The sequence below is a fragment of the Eurypyga helias genome, unplaced genomic scaffold (assembly GCF_000690775.1).
Source record: "Eurypyga helias isolate BGI_N326 unplaced genomic scaffold, ASM69077v1 scaffold4957, whole genome shotgun sequence".
Taxonomy (NCBI): Eukaryota; Metazoa; Chordata; class Aves; order Eurypygiformes; family Eurypygidae; genus Eurypyga; species Eurypyga helias.
Window position 1 is genome coordinate 73,910 of NW_010260962.1, and position 18,455 is coordinate 92,364.

At 38.6% G+C, this 18,455-nt stretch overlaps 1 protein-coding gene across 1 annotated transcript in view; it reads left to right on the top strand.

Annotated features, from left to right (window-relative positions):
• Nucleotides 1-18,455, top strand: part of LOC104512277 (dynein heavy chain 5, axonemal-like) — a gene marked incomplete at both ends in the record, with an annotated part of 92,726 nt that overhangs the window by 72,577 nt on the left and 1,694 nt on the right. The window contains 11 exons of the mRNA XM_010155198.1: nucleotides 2,687-2,776; nucleotides 2,875-3,111; nucleotides 3,642-3,809; nucleotides 7,602-7,808; nucleotides 8,713-9,042; nucleotides 10,412-10,618; nucleotides 10,706-10,948; nucleotides 11,792-11,946; nucleotides 14,101-14,765; nucleotides 16,441-16,721; nucleotides 17,085-17,300. Coding sequence (XP_010153500.1) covers nucleotides 2,687-2,776; nucleotides 2,875-3,111; nucleotides 3,642-3,809; nucleotides 7,602-7,808; nucleotides 8,713-9,042; nucleotides 10,412-10,618; nucleotides 10,706-10,948; nucleotides 11,792-11,946; nucleotides 14,101-14,765; nucleotides 16,441-16,721; nucleotides 17,085-17,300 — 2,799 coding nt within the window. The remainder of the gene's footprint in view (nucleotides 1-2,686; nucleotides 2,777-2,874; nucleotides 3,112-3,641; nucleotides 3,810-7,601; nucleotides 7,809-8,712; nucleotides 9,043-10,411; nucleotides 10,619-10,705; nucleotides 10,949-11,791; nucleotides 11,947-14,100; nucleotides 14,766-16,440; nucleotides 16,722-17,084; nucleotides 17,301-18,455) is intronic.

The following is an 18,455-nucleotide window of genomic DNA, read 5'->3' on the forward strand; positions in this document are numbered from 1 at the left end:
GATTTTTTCAAAAATGTGACTCAGGGTTGGACTTTCACCCTCCCTCTCCCAGTTCTTTCTTCTCAGTAACATTTCCAGCTTAGGAGTAATTTCAAGTAAACTCCTATCCCCATTTAATGTCTCAAATTTCGAAGCTGTACTGCCAATTTCTTGTCTGTGAATGATGCTGCTATCTGTAAGCAACAGAATTGCTTAGCTGATGGAAGTAATTATCTCAGACAGTTTCAAATAACTGAAATAATTAAAATAATTACCAGAGTGGCGTTATTTAGTTTGTCAGTAAAGTGTGAAGCTCAAACTAGGGGTGGATGTTATATAAGTAACATAAGTTTCAGCATGTCTATGTATTTTTTAAGTGAAAAAAAAGTCTACTATATCTTAAATCACACTCACTTTCCTTTTTTAAACTAAAATCTGGTGTCCTGGATCTCTTACTGACCTATTCTGGAGACTTCAGAGAAGTCCTAAAAAGAGCAGACTAGACAGATGTGACTTATTCCTCCTCGCACACTAAATCTCACCTTAAATGTATTTGGGTAAAGGCTGCTGTTGCCCCTGGATCTTAGATTTGAATATAAAATCCATAGAATTTATTAGATTTAATATTTCAATGCTGATGTTCAAATTAATATTACAAATAATACTTGTGAATCATTTAATTGTTCTTGTGCTTGTCTAAAACCTTTGTGTATGTTACTTCTTGTCCTGTAGAGTGTTATACAGTCCAGCAAGTTGCACGGTGACTGTATGTTATGCGGAAGGGTCTTTTCTCATTTGATTTTTTACCATCTGACTTCTTTTTGCCTTTAAAAGGATAGCAAGTTCCTGATCCAAATTCTTCACAATTTATGTGTATTTGTCATGGCCCAATTTATTTTTCCATACTACCTGTCCAAACAAAATACCCTAATACGTAGTTAATTCATGCTAATTGCTATCTTGATGTTGCATCCTTTTAAAAATAGTAGTAATAAAATACTAGCGTGTATGGACCTGTTTCCCCTCCCCACCCCCTCCATAAGCTCTAAGTACAAGAATTACATAAACCTCACTGGAATCATAAGTACCATAAAACTCGTTACGGTGAAAATTGGGCTCTGAAAAGTACAGACTACTTTGACTCATGAAATATCTTTATTCTGAGTGTCTCAAATCAATTATTAAACAATTTGCAGTGCCCCGTGAGACATCTAGTCTATTTTACAGATGAAGAAGCTGAATCGCAGAGAGATTTAGATCCAAATTTTAAGGGTCTTTAGATTTGCATCTCCCACACTGCTTGCAGTGCCTTACTTGTACCCATTCTTTGTGTTACCCACAACCCCCTCAGTTAGTCACTTGAACACTTATGTACTGTTGGGGGCAAAACAGGCATTTTATACAGAAAGCCACAAAAAGCAACACACAGATGTGGAATCACTTTTGCTAGTCAACAAGTAATTTCAAGAAAAGGGATGTTTGTTTTCTAAGCCTTCCTCCTCCTATGTATGCCCACATTCATACTGTCTTCTTTTGCCGACCGCTTAGCCGTGAGCTCTGTTCTAGGTTAAGATGAGTTTTTTCTCGTTATATATATCTGTTGTGCTTGTTACCCACAGTTCTAGTGAGATGGAACACAGGAGGATGGGTAAAAATTTTGATTCAGTCTCTGTGCCAATAAATACTCAGCATAAAGTTCTTAGATAACTTTAGTGGCAAAAAGAGTAAACTAAAACTTGGAACAAAGCTGGTGAGTATGTGGGTAGGCATCTCACTGATTTTTCAAAAATATCTAGGCATTTGTTTAGATATTTGGGTGATCACATCTTCATTAACTTAACTTTTTCACTGACAGGACATGGCAGACATAAATGGAAATTCCCCCAAAATTACTGTCTCCCATAGTGTCCCTGTTGTACTTTTATGTCCCAGAATGAGTAGCCAGGTTACTTCCAAATATTATGAAGGCAAATGGAACCCATAGGGAGGGAATTATATTAAAAATTGTTAAACGAAAGTGAAAGTAGGTTGTACTATACATCAGTCTGTACTACTGATGGCAATTGATATTTTAAAATAATTCTGCACTGCAAATCTCAGAGAGGACTTTACATCAATTTGAAGCTTTGCTAAAGATGTTGCAGAATACCTGGCAAAGGCAAGCATGGTAGCCATCACTGTGGAGTAACCTGAGGAAAGTCAAGTTTCCATTAAAATAAATTGCCAGATTCCCTTTGGATCCTGCCAGGGTTCTACAGAAAACTGAGACTATTGATTTCAAGAGGGATAGGTACATTATGGTGCAGTCAGAACAGATCAGACAAATAAACATTTATAGTGGTGAAGTCATGTGTTGTATACATATTATAGCAATTCTGGTGCTTTTATCTTCCTACTGCAAAAATGGCATTAGTAGATTAAAATCTCCAGTGGAGAGTACAAATGGCAGATCCCTAAGGAAATACCTCTATGGAGCTCATAGAATCCTTCTGCTAACTGTGGTACCTCAAAGTTATTTTTCTAATATGTTATTATTAGCAAAATGTCATGGTCTAAATTCAGTATTTATAATCCCAGAAATGGGGAAAAGTGTTGTTTGGAATAAAGGTCAGAATATATTTGAAATTAAGAAATTGTTCGTATCTAAGAATAAGTCATACCATTGAAACTGGTGAACAATTTTTTAAATTATATTTTTCCTTTCCAGGATGTGATAGATTTTGTTTTCTCTGCTGTGACACCAAAAATGACAATTTTAGAATGTATGTACATCAAACAAGCTATTGACCTCCTACAGGTAGATGTGTCATTCAGTTTTTCTCTCTCTCATTCTGTTATTTGGGCTGGGACATCGTTCTAGGAGGACAGTAGTTACATATTGCATCTGCTTTGCAGGGTCTATTGTCTGACCGAGGTGAGAAGCAGCTCAGCGAGGAACATATTGCTCGCTTGTTTGTTTTTGCTGTGATGTGGTCAGCCGGAGCTCTTTTGGAACCGGATGACAGGCTGAAAATGGAGCTGTTCCTACGGAAGCATTCTGCAGTGAAAGAACTTCCAGCTGTGGATGGAGAAGAAACCATGTTTGAATTTGGTATCAATGCCTGTGGCCAGTGGGAGCACTGGTCAAAGAAGGTTTGTATGCTGCGACATGCTGCGCTTTCTGAATGAGCGGGCAAGAAAGATAGAAAGATGTATTTGGTAATAGGCATATTATTTTGTTATTTAAAACCCTGCATTATGTGGTTAGGAAGATTAACCCTACCGAATGCTCAAGAGTTTCTTTTTTGAAAGATTTCTTTCTTTTCTTCATAAATATCTTTGGCGCAGTATAGGAATATGCATCTGAAATAGCTTTGGAATTGAAACAGGAGTGATTTTAACTCTGCCTACTGTCTATCGCCCTGCTATTTAAGAACTCCCAGCAAGGAAAAGCTTTCTTCATGTAATGGGGAATAGTGGAGTGAAAATATCTTGTTAGTCTAACACCTTGGTAGGAAAAGCTTGGCAAGGTACTGATTGATTATAAATGTATGCTGGGCTTTCAGGAAGAAAAGCTTTGCTAATATACATTTTATAAAGTACATTTGGTTTTGTGTTTGATGCAAAGTGATAGTGTGGGCAGGTGGAAAGTCTCAAACTTTTTGTGTGTGTGTCTTATGCAGGTCCCTGAATATATTTACCCTAAAGATTCAATACCAGAATATACTTCCATTCTAGTTCCGAATGTAGACAGCGTCCGAACACACTTTCTAATGCACACTATCATGAGGCAAGGAAAAGCTGTTCTGCTAGTTGGGGAACAGGGAACAGCAAAAACAGTCATGATTAAGGTAGGTGGAATGGAAAAACATGTAATATCTTTGTAAGTTAACATTGCAGTAATTGGCACTGGTATAAATGTTAAATTGAAGTGTAAGAGTAATTAGATTTTTCTTCTGATTACGTACTAGCATTCTTACTGATGCATTTTGCCTGTACTCATGTAGCCTACAGGCAGAAACCCGTAAGTATCTATACTTTAAAGAGTTCTTTTAAACTTTACTAACCATGGTCACACGGTCATGTGGTAAATGCTCTTTCATACTCTTTCTTTTCTTTTGAGAAGTCAAAACAGAGAATTTGCTAAGAAAATATTGATCCTTGGAGGACTTGTATTTCCCTGTGTTTGTCAGCGGTACTGTGTGTGAACTGATCTTTTGTACACCCTTGTTACACAGACTATCTTCACAAGCCAAAGTCAAGAGAAATAAAGAACTTCCTTCTTTCCTCAGGGTAATTCTTCACAGGGTAAATTTAGTGTTTATTATCTGCTCTCTTAATTCCTTCACTGAAAAAGACATACTGTTCTTTCTGTAGAAGAAAATAACAGCAGCATTGCTATTAAATTAACAAATACATGCTTTCCATATTATAAAAAGGTGCAGGTTGATCATATGACGCTTAAAAATGTTAACAACTTACTACAGGAGAGCGAATAATCGAAAGGCTGGACAAACCCAGATTTGCCATACAGGCATCTGTACCTCCACTGGGGGATTTGCGGAGGTCTTAAAATTGAAAATAACTGAAAAAAACTGGCCTAAATTGACCTTTGGCTTTCTTAAAATCTGGAGCCATTTAGTGTCCCCTGGCCATGTGCTTTCTGAGCCCTGACTTAAAATGAGTTGTACCAATGCCAGCAGTCATTAATACTACTTTTTCAGCTGAGCTGTTGATGCCAACACACATGCCGGTGTAATGTCAACTTCTGTTCCTGGCACTAGGTGGAGAACTATTTTAGCAGAGCAAAAAGGCGGGGTCTGGGTGGTGGTCTTGATATTCTGCATGCTGGATTTTATCCAGATACTGGCAACCTCCAGCCTTCAGCTGCCATTCCTGTCCCTAAAAATAATTGGAGCTGATTCTTGGGAGTTGCTTACCCTGTGTCTATTCTATAGAGCAGAGTATGTTCCTTACACAAGAGAGCATAATGCCAGTAGGTATTTGATCTCATTTAAGGTTAGGAGTGAGCGTTAACAGCCTTCACAACTGTTCCCCTTCTGCTTCCCCTTCTGCAGAATTTGGCTTTACTACACCTTGTGGAAAAGAAATTTCCAGAAATAAGCATCTGGTTTAATGAAAAAGTAAAATAATAAATAATATGGAACATTTCAGATAGTAATCTGAATTAATATAAAGAAATCTTCAGCACTGAGTAAGGCATAAGTACATATAAAAATAAAGAACTTAGAGTGTTATTAAGACCTTCACTCTCCGCACCATTAATTCATGAACTGCAAAAAATACAGAATTTAACGAGAAACTGGTATGGTAAAGTTGAAAATTCTCTGACAGTTTAACCAACAAAAATAATACCATTAAATAACCTCTTATTTTTCAAAGATAGTTCTCATTTATGTACTATGGGATATTACTGTTCATACATAGAGATTCTGAAATGCCATAATGAATAAAACACAAGTGTGTTTTTTGAATGGTTGTGTATTCATAGTTGGGGTGGGTTGACTTTGGTCAGCTGCAAGACCCCCACCCATCCACTGGTTCCCTTCCCCTCCTCAACAGGAGAGGGGTTGAGGTACGGACAGGGAGATCACTCACCAGTTATTGTCACAGGCAAAACAGACTTGACTTTGGGAAAATTAAATTAATTTATTGCTAATTAAAATTAGAATAGGATGGCGAAACACAAAGACAATACTAAAATCAGCCTTCCCTCACCCCTCCTTTTGTTCCAGGCTCACCTTCACTCATTCCTTCATCCCTGACTCTACCTTCTCCCCCTCCAGGCAGCACAGGGAGATGAGGAATGGGGGCTGAGGTCAGTCCGTAACAGCTCCTTTCTGCTGCTCCTTCTTCCTCACGCTGCTGCCTTCTCCCACAGGGGCCCCTTCCACAGGAAACAGGCCTTCATGAACTGCTCCAGCTTGCGTTACCATGGCTGCAGTTCTTCACGAGCTGCTTCAGCATGGGTCCCTCCCATGGGGTGCAGTCCTTCAGGAGCAGCCTGCTCCAGCATGGGGTCCTCTCTCCACAGGGCCACAGGTCCTACCAGGAGCCTGCTCCAGCATGGGCTCTCCACGTACTGCAGCTTCCTTCAGAGCACATCCACCTACTGTGGTGTGGAACCTCCAGTGTGGATATCTGCTCCAATGTGGTCCTCTGTGGGTTGCAGGGGGCTAACCTGCATCACGATGGTCTTCTTCATGGGCTGCAGGGGAATGTCTCTTGGAACACCTCCTGCCCTTCTTTCTGCTCTCACGTTGGTGTCTGCAGGGCTGTTCCTGTCACATTTTTCCTCACTTTTCTCTCTCAGCTCCCAGGCAGCGTTTTGCCTTTTCTTACACAGGCTGAGTGGCTGTGGTGGGTCTGTTGGAGCTGGCTGTGTCTGGCATGGGGAAGCCCCATCCTCTTCTCACATGGTGCTGCCCCACAGTCCCCACTCCCAGCACCCTGAACCTGGTACCTCAGTTTTGTACAACTGGTTGGAGCCCTGAGGAGAGGTCTGAGCAGTGACCTACACCAACCCATCAGCTGTCAAGAGTACTCACCAAATATAGGGCTGTTGAGTATACATTACATGTAGACTGTCATTTTTGTGATGCCTGAGAAAAACCTGTTTCTGAAGGGTGCCTTTTGTTAAACTGAGATCATTCTATCAACAAAATGAACAATTTAACAATATTCATCAAAATATTTTGAGGGGGCCTAGCTGAGTCTTACTTTCTGTTGTGATGCAGAGTGTATGTCTTACTGGAGTTGTTCCTACAGCACTTAATCAGCAATTATATAGGCTTATTTTTCTGAGGATACAAAATGGGAACATTTATAGTCAATCTTGTTATAAAAATAATTAAAATTATATTCAATTTGTCATCATTGCAGAAGAATTGAATCTTTAAAAAGAAATAATGTTGAAAATCTGGAATATTTAATACTATTTTTATGTCCCAGGGCTCTTACTAAACAAAATATTTCCCATGCTTTATATATATGCCCTGGTGTGACTCCAGGGTTACATCTTTTTCTTTCCAGTTCCATTATAAAACCTCACTAAATAAGAAAATTGAAACTTTGTTGCTTTAGGGCATCAGCAGCAGCGGAGGAAATTGTATGCATTCATAAAACCCAAGGATTCTTTTCTTCATTAAGAGAGGATAGCTGTCAGTAAATGCAATGTAGCTGGGTTTAATTTTACATTACTGTTCCTTTCCACTGCTTTTGTTGTAAGAAATGGTGCTGTAGTGTAAACGGGAAAAAGAATTCGTTTTTTCACTTGTTCCTTGCAGACCGCTTTAGAGATCATCACTAACAGCTTGAATTTAGAAAAACCCTGACAATTGCTAAGGAAAAGTTTATTTACATCTTGAGTTGTCACATATTTACTTGTTGTAACACTTAGTGAATTCTGTTAAAAGCTTATGCATTTCAATACTTAGAAACTTTATGCAAAACATCAACTGAGAATTTGTTTGAATTTCGGGTCGAAGATGGTATATTTATCTTAAATAAACTGCTGTTTGACATTTTGAAGTTAATAGCAGGACTGAGATTTTTTAGATGTCTGATTTTTACAGGGCTGGAGGTACTAGTACACTTTACTTTAAAATTGGTTTGTCTTGCAGGATTACACAAGCAAATATGATCCTGATGTTTACTTGACCAAATGCCTAAACTTTTCTTCTGCAACTCTGCCGAATATGTTCCAAAGGAGCATAGAAAGTTACATAGATAAAAGAATGGGCACCACATATGGACCTCCAGCAGGGAAGAAAATGACAGTCTTTATTGATGACATCAACATGCCTGTGATTAATGAATGGGGTGATCAGGTAGAAGGAAAATGTTAACATTTGGGAATCAGTGTCTTGCCACTGCTGCTGATGGAAATGCTGATCTGTGGGGTGCAAAAATAGGAAAGTTTAGGAACAAGACATCATAATATGGACTAGACCCAGTATGTCTTCTAAAAGCAATTTCCCTAAGCCAGTTTTGGCCAAAAGTAATAAGCTGTCAGTCCCAAAAGATTAGGGTCACCATCAAGCCACTTGGTGCAATCATTGTAGCTTTTAAGCCTTCTGTTTTGCTTACATAGAGAGCTTGCAGAATTTCCAAACTACTTGTACTAAGAACCAATCTGGGAAAGGCAGCATGCAAATCCAAGAAGTGATCAGAGACTCCTTGCTTCTTCCATCTACTCTTGACTTCAAAGTACAGTTATTATTTGGTGAAATCTGACATCACAGTTGACATCCAAGACTAGTGAGATGTCCTGAAATATTGATAAATGAGTACTTATAGAACTTTACTCTGAAAATTTGACTTAAATAAAAACACTGCTGAGAAAAAGTGCTTTTCCTACTCCCAGTATAGTTCTGTAATCCTTCTCTCTCACTGCCTCTATACAAGTGAATGTGTGACTATACTTTGTGCTAAACTAACCGTTCTTTGTCACTATCTAAATGCCTGTGTCAGTCTGAATATATAGTCTGTACTGAAGCTTTGAATGCTGAATTTTCTTAGATTGATATTATGGAAATGCAGTGGAATGTCTGACCTCATGTCCAGAACTACTTAGCACATGAAGCTTACATGCAGCCAATCCACTGCATCAGAGCGCTTGGTACCATGTTGCTACCTGTCTGCTAATTTATTTTACTGGAGATTTCCTCTTTCCTTTTTTTGAGAACCCTGAAACACTGAACTGCTCCATTTCTTTTTTTGGGTGTTAACTAGATCACCAATGAGATTGTAAGACAGCTGATGGAACAGAAAGGTTTTTACAATTTGGAGAAGCCAGGAGAATTCACCAATGTAGTTGACATCCAGTTTGTAGCTGCTATGATTCACGCTGGGGGTGGTCGGAACGACATCCCACAGCGCCTGAAACGCCACTTCGCCATCTACAACTGCACACTGCCTTCCAGTTCCTCTATTGACAAAATATTTCGAACAATAGCTGAGGGCTATTTCTGTGAACAACGACATTTCCCTGCAGAAATATGTAAACTGGCTTCAGCATTAGTATCTACAACTCGAAAGGTTTGGCAAGCGACAAAAGCAAAGGTAAAATTACATCTGTTAAGAAGCCTTTGAAACATCTGTACCATGACAAAGCCAAAACAACACCCAAGTCTTTTGTACTGTCATGTGTGTTCATACTTCATGATGTGAAGCTGTGACCTCTATGTATAACTGTTGGCTGATGCCTCTGTTCTGAATTTGTTGCTATCAGTACCTAGTTAGCTAATTAAAAACATAATCATATACGGTGCCTTCTATAGCTAACATAAGAATTACATTTTATAAATATAATACAGTAAACATAGCTGATAGGAAGAGGTAGTCTGGTTGAGAAAATTTCAAAGGCATAAGGAACCATAAATTAAAAATTAGTTAGGAATCTTCTGTAAAGGCATTTGGGATTGTGAGAAACTTTTAAAGTTCTGAATTAAAGGAAAGAAGTCTAATTTGGCAGAAAGGGAATCAATTCAAAACAAATGAAATGTGGTATCTAGTAAATTCTAAATATTTTCTTCTTCCATTTCAAACAGATTGTAAAAACATTTAACTGCAATTCCTAAGCAAACGTTGCTTTGAAATAGGAAATAAAATGTATATGTGGACTGAAATTTGAAAAATTAAGAGTAAAATTACAGCATAGAAATTTATGCCAAATTTGATCTTCTAATGTAAAAAGTGGAGGACAGCGGTGGAAAGATAGAGATAGGCAGGGATTTGATAAATATTTTCTAGACCAGAAAATTGTTGGTTAAAATTTCCCAGACAGGTCAACTGCAGTCATAAACTTGACTTACACAGAGAGATAGAGAGCGTTCTAGTGAACCTATTGACCAAGTCCACTATTGGCCAGTATATTCCCCAGAAATGGTGCTTATTACTGCTAATTAACTGCCTGTAGAGAAAACGTAGCTTTTGCTAAGTTGTTATTTTTTTTTTTTTCAAATAATGTTTTCTCATTTTTCTGCTCTCTTTTCTTTGCTTTTCTCCATCTACTTTTCCTTTTCTTCATGAACTCTTCCTCACATGTTCTTGGAGAGGACAAAAGAGAATGACAGAAATGATCTGGAAGAAAGGGCAGGAGCAACACCACAGGTTAAGCAATGCTGACATTTTTACTGTGGTCTTCAATGCCATTGTTAACTAAACTGTTTCGGCTGCCCTTCAGTGAATGCTCCTGGAACTTGAAAGATCCAAAGAAATTCGAGTGAAATTATGTGAAATAAAGGAGCTGGTCATTGCTACTGTCATTTCTTCATTTTTAACATTGTCTCTTAAATGCCAAGCATGTACTTCTGCTTTAATGCAATGTTGATTTTGAAGTCTGTGAAAATTTCCATATTCATTTAATAGTAGATAGAAGATATATTTATTTAGTAGTTATCTGAATATAGCTTATGACATTATTTCGTAGATGTTACCAACTCCAGCTAAATTTCATTACATCTTTAATTTACGAGACCTCAGTCGTATTTGGCAAGGAATACTTACAGTTACTTCTGAAGTCTGCCAGAGCATCAGTGTTTTGGTAGCCTTGTTCCAGCATGAATGCAGACGTGTTATTGCAGACAGGTTCATCAGCCAAAGTGATAAAGACTGGTTTGAGGACATGATGAAAAAGGTAGGCAAAGAGTGTTCCAGTATTTACCACAGAAAGAGACCAATGAAATGTTTCATGACTAAAGCAGTCCTTAATGTATTGTTGTAGATTGCTTATGCAGAACACGGTCAAAATTTATTTGAAGATATGTCTACAGAATCATACTTTGTGGATTTCTTGCGTGATGTCCCAGAAGCTACTGGAGATGAACCTGATGATGCAGAGTCGAAGGCTCCTAAAATTTATGAGCCTATCCCATCTTTGGATTATTTGGCTGAAAGATTACAGATGTTCATGCAACAGTACAATGAAACTATCAGAGGATCAAAGATGGATTTAGTATTTTTCAAGGTATTAGTGACTGTAATTATATTAACACAGAAAGTTCCTGGTCTTTTGCACTTACCAATACATGGATCTTGTATGTTTCTATCAAATTATTTTGGAAATAGCTCAGAATGGATAGGCCTGTATCCAACAAGCCTTACAAATGAACTCTATAAAGCCATGCAGCTGTCTCCCAGCTGCCTTTGCTCCCACAAATTATTCCCATCTCTTTGCAGTTCCCCAAATTTTCTTTCTCCTGCCCTGGGTAATGCAAAGCACAACTCACTTGTTTCTCCAGTGCACACTGTGAATGTCATCTCACATCTCTGAAAATTGCCTCCTTCTCAAAGGTCGCTCAGTGCTTGATGCTTTCTTCAGCTTTAGACTGAGTGGTTTGGTAGATTTTTAGGGCATTTCAGATTAATCCTTGCTCTAAGATAAATAGAACAATGGAATAAGAAATGTCTGAAGTGTGCTTGTATTTTACTTTTGGCAACCTATTTAGAGAGCGTGTAAATAGCTCAGCTAAAAGACTGGGGGAGGGTGTTAATCCATGTCCTTTCTGCTTTTCCTTCTGTCCCCTAAGAGGCATGCCCTCCGCTCTGCTGAATACAAACACTGCATAAGACACTGCTTCATAATGAGCTTGATACAATGACGTTTCTCTTGGCGTTTCTAGCCCTGCTACCCGCTGAAGTCAGGGGGAAATCTCTTGTTGATTTGGATGAGTACAGGACTGAGTCTTTTGCACAGGCTCCAGAAAAGCTATCTGGCTGTTGCGAGGGAGTTGCTTGGTGATGTGCTTCTACTGGAATATACATAGTGTTATTTTTACATCTTTTCATCCATTTTTCTCTCAATACACAGGATGCAATCATCCATTTGATAAAAATATCACGCATTATTCGTACTCCACAAGGAAATGCATTGTTGGTGGGTGTGGGTGGATCTGGAAAACAGAGTCTGACCAGACTAGCATCATATATTGCTGGATATGAGAGCTTTCAGATTACTTTAACAAGGTAACACAACACAGTGTACGGAGACATTTGCTCCTTCATTTGCTATAGAAATTAATGTCTCACAATCAACTTAAAGAAATACAAACGTGTCAAACATTTTATCCCACATATTAAACTACATTTTCGATCAAAAACATCTGTGCAAATGCCCAATCTATAGATAACAGAACCTGAGTCTGTTTTGCTGCCTTTGTGCTACTGACAAGACATCTGTCTTTCCTTCAGCATTTAAGTCTGCAGTGTACCCTTGGGAAATCCCACTAAAATACTATTTTGCACAAAAAATAATATGGAATAATTTGCTTTTCTATTCTGTATAATGGGCAAATGCTGATGGCCAGGGGAAATAGTAACTTTTTCTGTAGATGCTTATGTACCCTGACTGTATTATTGCAACGGCTATCAATGGCTTAGTAGTTTGTAGTGCTGGAATTTAGTAATTTGTAGAAATCCAAAGTGACTGGGAGTAACTACTGCCTTCCATCTGTTTCTCATTTGTCATAGGGTTTACGGGGGTAAGCACTGAGGGCTGGCAGTGTGTATTTCATTCTGCAAACTGCTCAACACACCGAGAAATCTTCCTTAGAGAGATATATCAGGTCTTTGAACAATGTTATGAGGTTCTGATGAAAGGAAAGAGAAAGACACATCACAGCCTCTTCCTGTGTCCCAGAAGCAGAAGGAAAGAACAGTGGGTAACAAAATCCTGGAGGGAGAAAAAAAATGTAGACTCACAGAATAAGGTCCCTAGACTTGCAAGATTCAAAATGCATTAATAAGGCAAATAAATATTTCAGTCACTTAGGAGAGGTTCGTTTGCTGAAGCTAATTTGAGGTGAGCTAAAAGCAGGTAGCTGAAAGTCTGTAGTTACAAAGCAGATTGTCATCTTTTGTAACTTGCCACAGGAGGCTGTGGAGGAAGACAATATTAGCAGGATCATTAATGAATGCTGAGAGGACAAGATGGACATACCTTCTAACACTCCTAATACAACGGCTACGAATATAGAGGGGGGAAGAAAGAAATTAACAGTGAATAATGGGTGCTGGCTCATGTTTTCTGTCTAAGTAGCATTTCTCATTGCTGGTGTTGAGTATTGAACTAGATGGACTGCCATTCTTGCTCAGTAGAGAAATTCCTATGTTCTTATCAGAATACCAATAATCACTGCAATAGCTGTAGCTGACACAGGCAAACAGAAGAGTTAGATTGTTTTAAAAGTTCTGCAGTGCTTGCATTAAGGGTATTTATAGATGACTGGTAAGACAGAGCTGGAAGAGAACTGGGCAACTCTATATGGCATACTTGTTTTCAAATACTGAAAAATGGGTCGTATGTATTGCAAGTATTACTTTTGACTGTGAAGATACTCTCGGAGATAAGAAACTGCTTGCAAAGAAAGGAGGTTCCTAATTTCAGCTTTAATTGGCTATGAACATAATAGAAAAAAATCTGCCATTTTATTAACCTTCCTTTACTTCATTTTATATTCCATAATCTGAATTCTGTAGTTGAATTTGTGTGGACTTCATCTGAATCTTACTTCTGTGCACCATCTATAAGAGGTGTAATGAAAATGGAAATTGTTTTCCATTTGCAGCAGAGCTGATCAGCCCAAGTGATAATGTTTAAGTATCATTACTGGGGCTTGATTTCAGTTAAACCAAAATAACACGATAAAACCCTTGGTTTTGGTTTTGCTTGTTTGTTAATAATTTTCTTTAACCTGCACTCAATATCATTGAAGGATAATCCAGCTGTATTTAAGTAATGGTTACATGTATCAGAACCTACTTGACAACTTAATCCACCCGTATTAACTTAGTTTTAATAAAAAATTTACATGTGCAAACTGTGGGGATGCAAAGCAGCATCATAATTACCTTAGACATACCATCCTTTTTTCAGCATGTTCTTTTGTTGCTTTCACCTCCTTCCCCGTGATTTATGGGATTTATGGCACTGGTCATTCATGTTGGGAAAATGGTTAAGGAAAAAACCCTAAGAAAATCAAACCAGGAGATATGGTGTTGATTTCTGATGTAATTATGTAGATTTTTTCTTGCCTTAAGGAAGCTAAGACAGACGATAGATATTTCCTAAAATGGTCTTTAATTTTTGTTCTCTCTTTCTTTAATTCTTTTCTATCCCAGAACATATGCCACCACCAACCTTCTGGATGATTTGAAAATCTTGTACCGCACTGCTGGGCAAAAAGGAAAGGGCATTGTCTTTATATTCACAGACAATGAAATCAGAGATGAATCTTTTCTTGAGTACATGAACAATGTTTTGGCTTCAGGTGAAGTCTCAAACCTTTTTGCACGAGATGAAATAGGTGAAATCACGCAAGACCTTATACCGGCCATGAAGAAGGAGCACCCAAAGCGTACTCCCACTGGTGAAAATCTTTATAATTACTTTCTTACTCGAGTTCGTAATAATCTGCATGTGGTTCTTTGTTTTTCTCCCGTTGGGGAAAAATTCAGAACTCGTGCACTCAAATTTCCAGGTCTGATTTCAGGCTGTACTATGGACTGGTTCCAGCGCTGGCCTAAAGATGCTCTTGTAGCAGTTGCACAGCATTTTTTAGTTTCCTACCATATTGAGTGCACAGATGAAGTGAAACAGAGTGTTGTTAACACCATGGGAACATTTCAAGATATTGTAGCTGAAAAATGTGTTGAATACTTTGAACGATATAGGCGAAGAACATTTGTGACTCCAAAATCTTACCTGTCCTTCATTGGAGGATACAAAACTATTTACAAAGAGAAGTTTGCCAATGTTGGAAGTTTGTCTGAACGTATGAGAACAGGTACTGTAAAATCTGTTTGCTTTTCTTTTTTTTTTAAAGGTGAGAACAATCTGAGAAAAGAATCTTAAATTATGGATTTACATTGTGAGCTCAATTTCATTTAGAAGCAGAATTGTTGTGTGTGATTACAACTTATGCAGAGGTTTTGTTTCAATTAATTTCATGAATGTTGCAGATTGCAGATGAGTTTTGAAAACATTATGTTTGCTGTTAAAATACCTGAAACTCCTGCTTTAACATGTATGCATGCCAAAGTAACTACTGTGATCCTAGTTTTCGCATTTAAACATGCTAAAAGTAATCTGAGGGAAGGTAAGTAAATGTTTAGATTCAGTCTCTCTGAAGAAACAGTTATATACCAGATGTAAAGTTTCCAAGGCACTGCACAAGGCCATACACAGTAAACAATTACACAGTTTTGAAAACTGAGTGGTGTTTGGAAGTGAACGTGAACTTATAGAACCATGGAATGGTTTGGGTTGGAAGGGACCTTAAAGATCATCTAGTTCCACCCCCCCTGCCATGGGCAGGGACACCTTCCACTAGACCAGGTTGCTCAAAGCCTCATCCAGCCTGGCCTTGAACACTTCCAGGGATGGGGCATCCTCAGCTTCTCTGGGCAACCTGTTCCAGTGCCTCACCATCCTTTCCATGAAGAACTTCTTCCTGATATCTAATCTAAACCTCCCCACTTTCAATTTAAACCCATTACCCCTTGTCCTGTCACTGCAGGCCCTTGTAAAAAGTCCCCCCCCAGCTTCCTTGTAGCCCCTTCAGGTACTGGAAGGCTCAGGCTCAGGTCTCCCCAGAGCCTTCTTTTCTCCAGGCTGAACAAGCCCAGTTCTCGCAGCCTTTTGTCATAGGAGAGGTGCTCCAGCCCTCTGATCATCTTCGTGGCCTCCTCTGGAGTCGCTTCAGCTTAAACTACTTCTTCTGCCGCTGTTACCGATTGCAGAACTGAACAGTGTATACATATCTCCATAGGAAGAGGGTGGCTGAGTGCCTGGAAGGAACATATGTGCTTTCTTTTTTTGAGGGCTAGAAAGATTTACATGATGCATTTACATTTAGATGCATACGTTTATATGTAAGGATTTTTATATTTATAGCTTTTCTAGCTGATTTTCTCATAGTTTGAAAAAAATATTGGAACATTGTATTGCTCAAGAATCTTTAGTTTCTTTTACCCCCATCTCATCTGGACCTTCATCTAATGTTGAATTTAGAAGTTCAGTCTAGTCTCCTTGTGTCTTCATTGCGTTGCTCAGGATGCAAATTTCCACCTCTTTCTTTTGTTTCAGAGAATACAGTCATCTACTTCTTATGGTCTCATGGATTTCTGAAATTGCACACATAATTCTTAAGAGTCCCATTCAAAATACTAATGCTTTTCAGTATGTGTTCAATATTTAATGTACTGCTCATATATAAGAACATAAACAAGTGATCAAATGACAGATTCTGAAGACTTACTGATTTAAAACAAAAGAAAAGAAAAATTAAGCAGCAGATGTATATTACCCCTGATTAATTTTGGTGTTCAACAAATGGGATCACTCACTTGGGTTCCTAAATATGAATCTGAGGGACTTATTTTTAAGTATCCAGATTGCTTCACTGAGTTTTCTCTCTCAGTTGGTCTTTCTGTTGCTAAAATGGAATTTGTTCAACACAGGTCTTGCAAAACTGATGGAAGCTGAGGTTTCAGTAAATCATCTTTCCAAAGAGCTGGTGATGAAGGAGAAAGATTTGGCTGTGGCTTCAAAAAAAGCCGATGAAGTTCTATTGGAAGTAACTATGAAAGCACAAGCTGCCGAAAAGGTCAAAATGCAGGTGCAAAAGGTAAAAGACAAGGCTCAGGCCATTGTGGATGACATTGCCATTGATAAAGCAGCAGCAGAAGAGAAGCTTGAAGCTGCACGACCTGCATTGGAAGAAGCCGAAGCAGCCCTGCAGGTCAGAATCAAAGATACTCTGAATATGCATGTAGTTAATGGTGCTATTTGTAATAATATGGCTTTGGCTTAGGCTTCTGATTTGAAAAAGAAAATATTGAAATGACTAGCACTGACCTGTTAATCCTTGTAGAAAAAAAAAATGACAACTGAGGCAGTGGAGAGGTAAGATGGGCCTCCTCTACTGTCAGGTAATAAAGCAGTCACTACGTGGTACTACCTTAGGACTTCCTGCAGTACTGCATCTGAGTTACCTGCATAACTGCAGCAACTGCATTACATATACAGTCCTCCCAAATACATCTTTCTCTACCATCAAGTGATTGCTTAAATAAATGGATTATTTTCCTTTTTAATTTTTCAGACAATAAAACCTTCTGACATTGCAACTGTTCGCAAACTGGGTAAACCTCCTCACTTGATAATGCGAATTATGGATTGTGTGTTACTTTTATTCCAAAGAAAAATAGACTCAGTAACACCTGATCAGGAACGCCCATGTGTGAAGCCATCGTGGACTGAGGCTCTGAAACTAATGAATAATTCAGGATTTCTTAGCATGTTGCTTACTTTCCAGAAGGTAAGAAGTTAACAGTGGCACTATTACTCGTATAACTCTCTTTAGAGATCACATGAAAGTGATCAAACTGCCTTCAAAGGTAGTTTGAAACAGATTAGTCTTTTGTGTACCTATAATTGTAGGTACCTTCGTGACTGTATTCTTCTCCATTTTCATGGTTCATTATTTTAGTAATTTTTCTCCTGAGCCACACAGTTTTGATGGCAGACACAAGTATCCCAAGTGCTAGATCAAACTTTGAGAAACTTTGTGTTATCTTTGCTCAGGCAGTTTCTGCTTCTCAGTAGGAATTTGCCTGTAAAAGACTCACTCTTGAGTTTTCAAATGGCTCACCATCTCCAGTGCTACCAGGCCGGTTTGCACATAAGACATTCTAGAACTCCATCCAGAACTGTTGCACGGGGAGCTAGAAGGAAATGCTGAAGAAAATAGGCATCCTGTCAGGAAAAATACTGCGATATTTGAGAACTCTAGGGGTTCTTTCTCTAGAAAAGTAGTGAAATGCAGAATGAACTGAGAACCTTAGTGTCAGCTGCAAGAGAAATAAAAGCAAACACAGGTTTTTATTTCTGTCAGGAAAGAAACTTGTCCTGTTTGCAGCAAGATTCACTGAACTGGGAGACAAGGGAAATTTCTCTGCAGGGAAGAGAAGAAGGACGTCATAGGTAGCTGGACCAGAAAAAGAGCTAGGCTGGAATATAGAATGGCAGTATCATGCCCCAACTTTAAAATCCAGAAAACCAAGCATGTTTTGGCAAAAGGTGTGTTTTCAACAACAGTACAGAATGTACTCTTTCATTTGTGCAGTGATTTTTTAATCTGCTTCAGCTGTGCATTTTGCTGATGCCTTTTCTAAGCTACTGGAGTGTTTTTGTTGTGCAGATGAGGCTTGAAACCATGATTCTCACTGGCCTTCTCCTAGTGAGCCATAATGACAAGGCACCATGTGGAAACATGCACTGCCTCTGTAGACAGTTTCTTCCTGGGGTTGTCAATCTGGCCACTTTTCCAAGTGCTATCTTCACTAAACAGAAAGAGGAAATGAGTTTAAAGATAATGGAGAAGATAATGGGAACTAATTATGCACTCCTTACTTAAGCTTCTCTCTAATGAAGCTTCCAGTTTTGGCACTTATTAATAGTGCATGCATTCCTG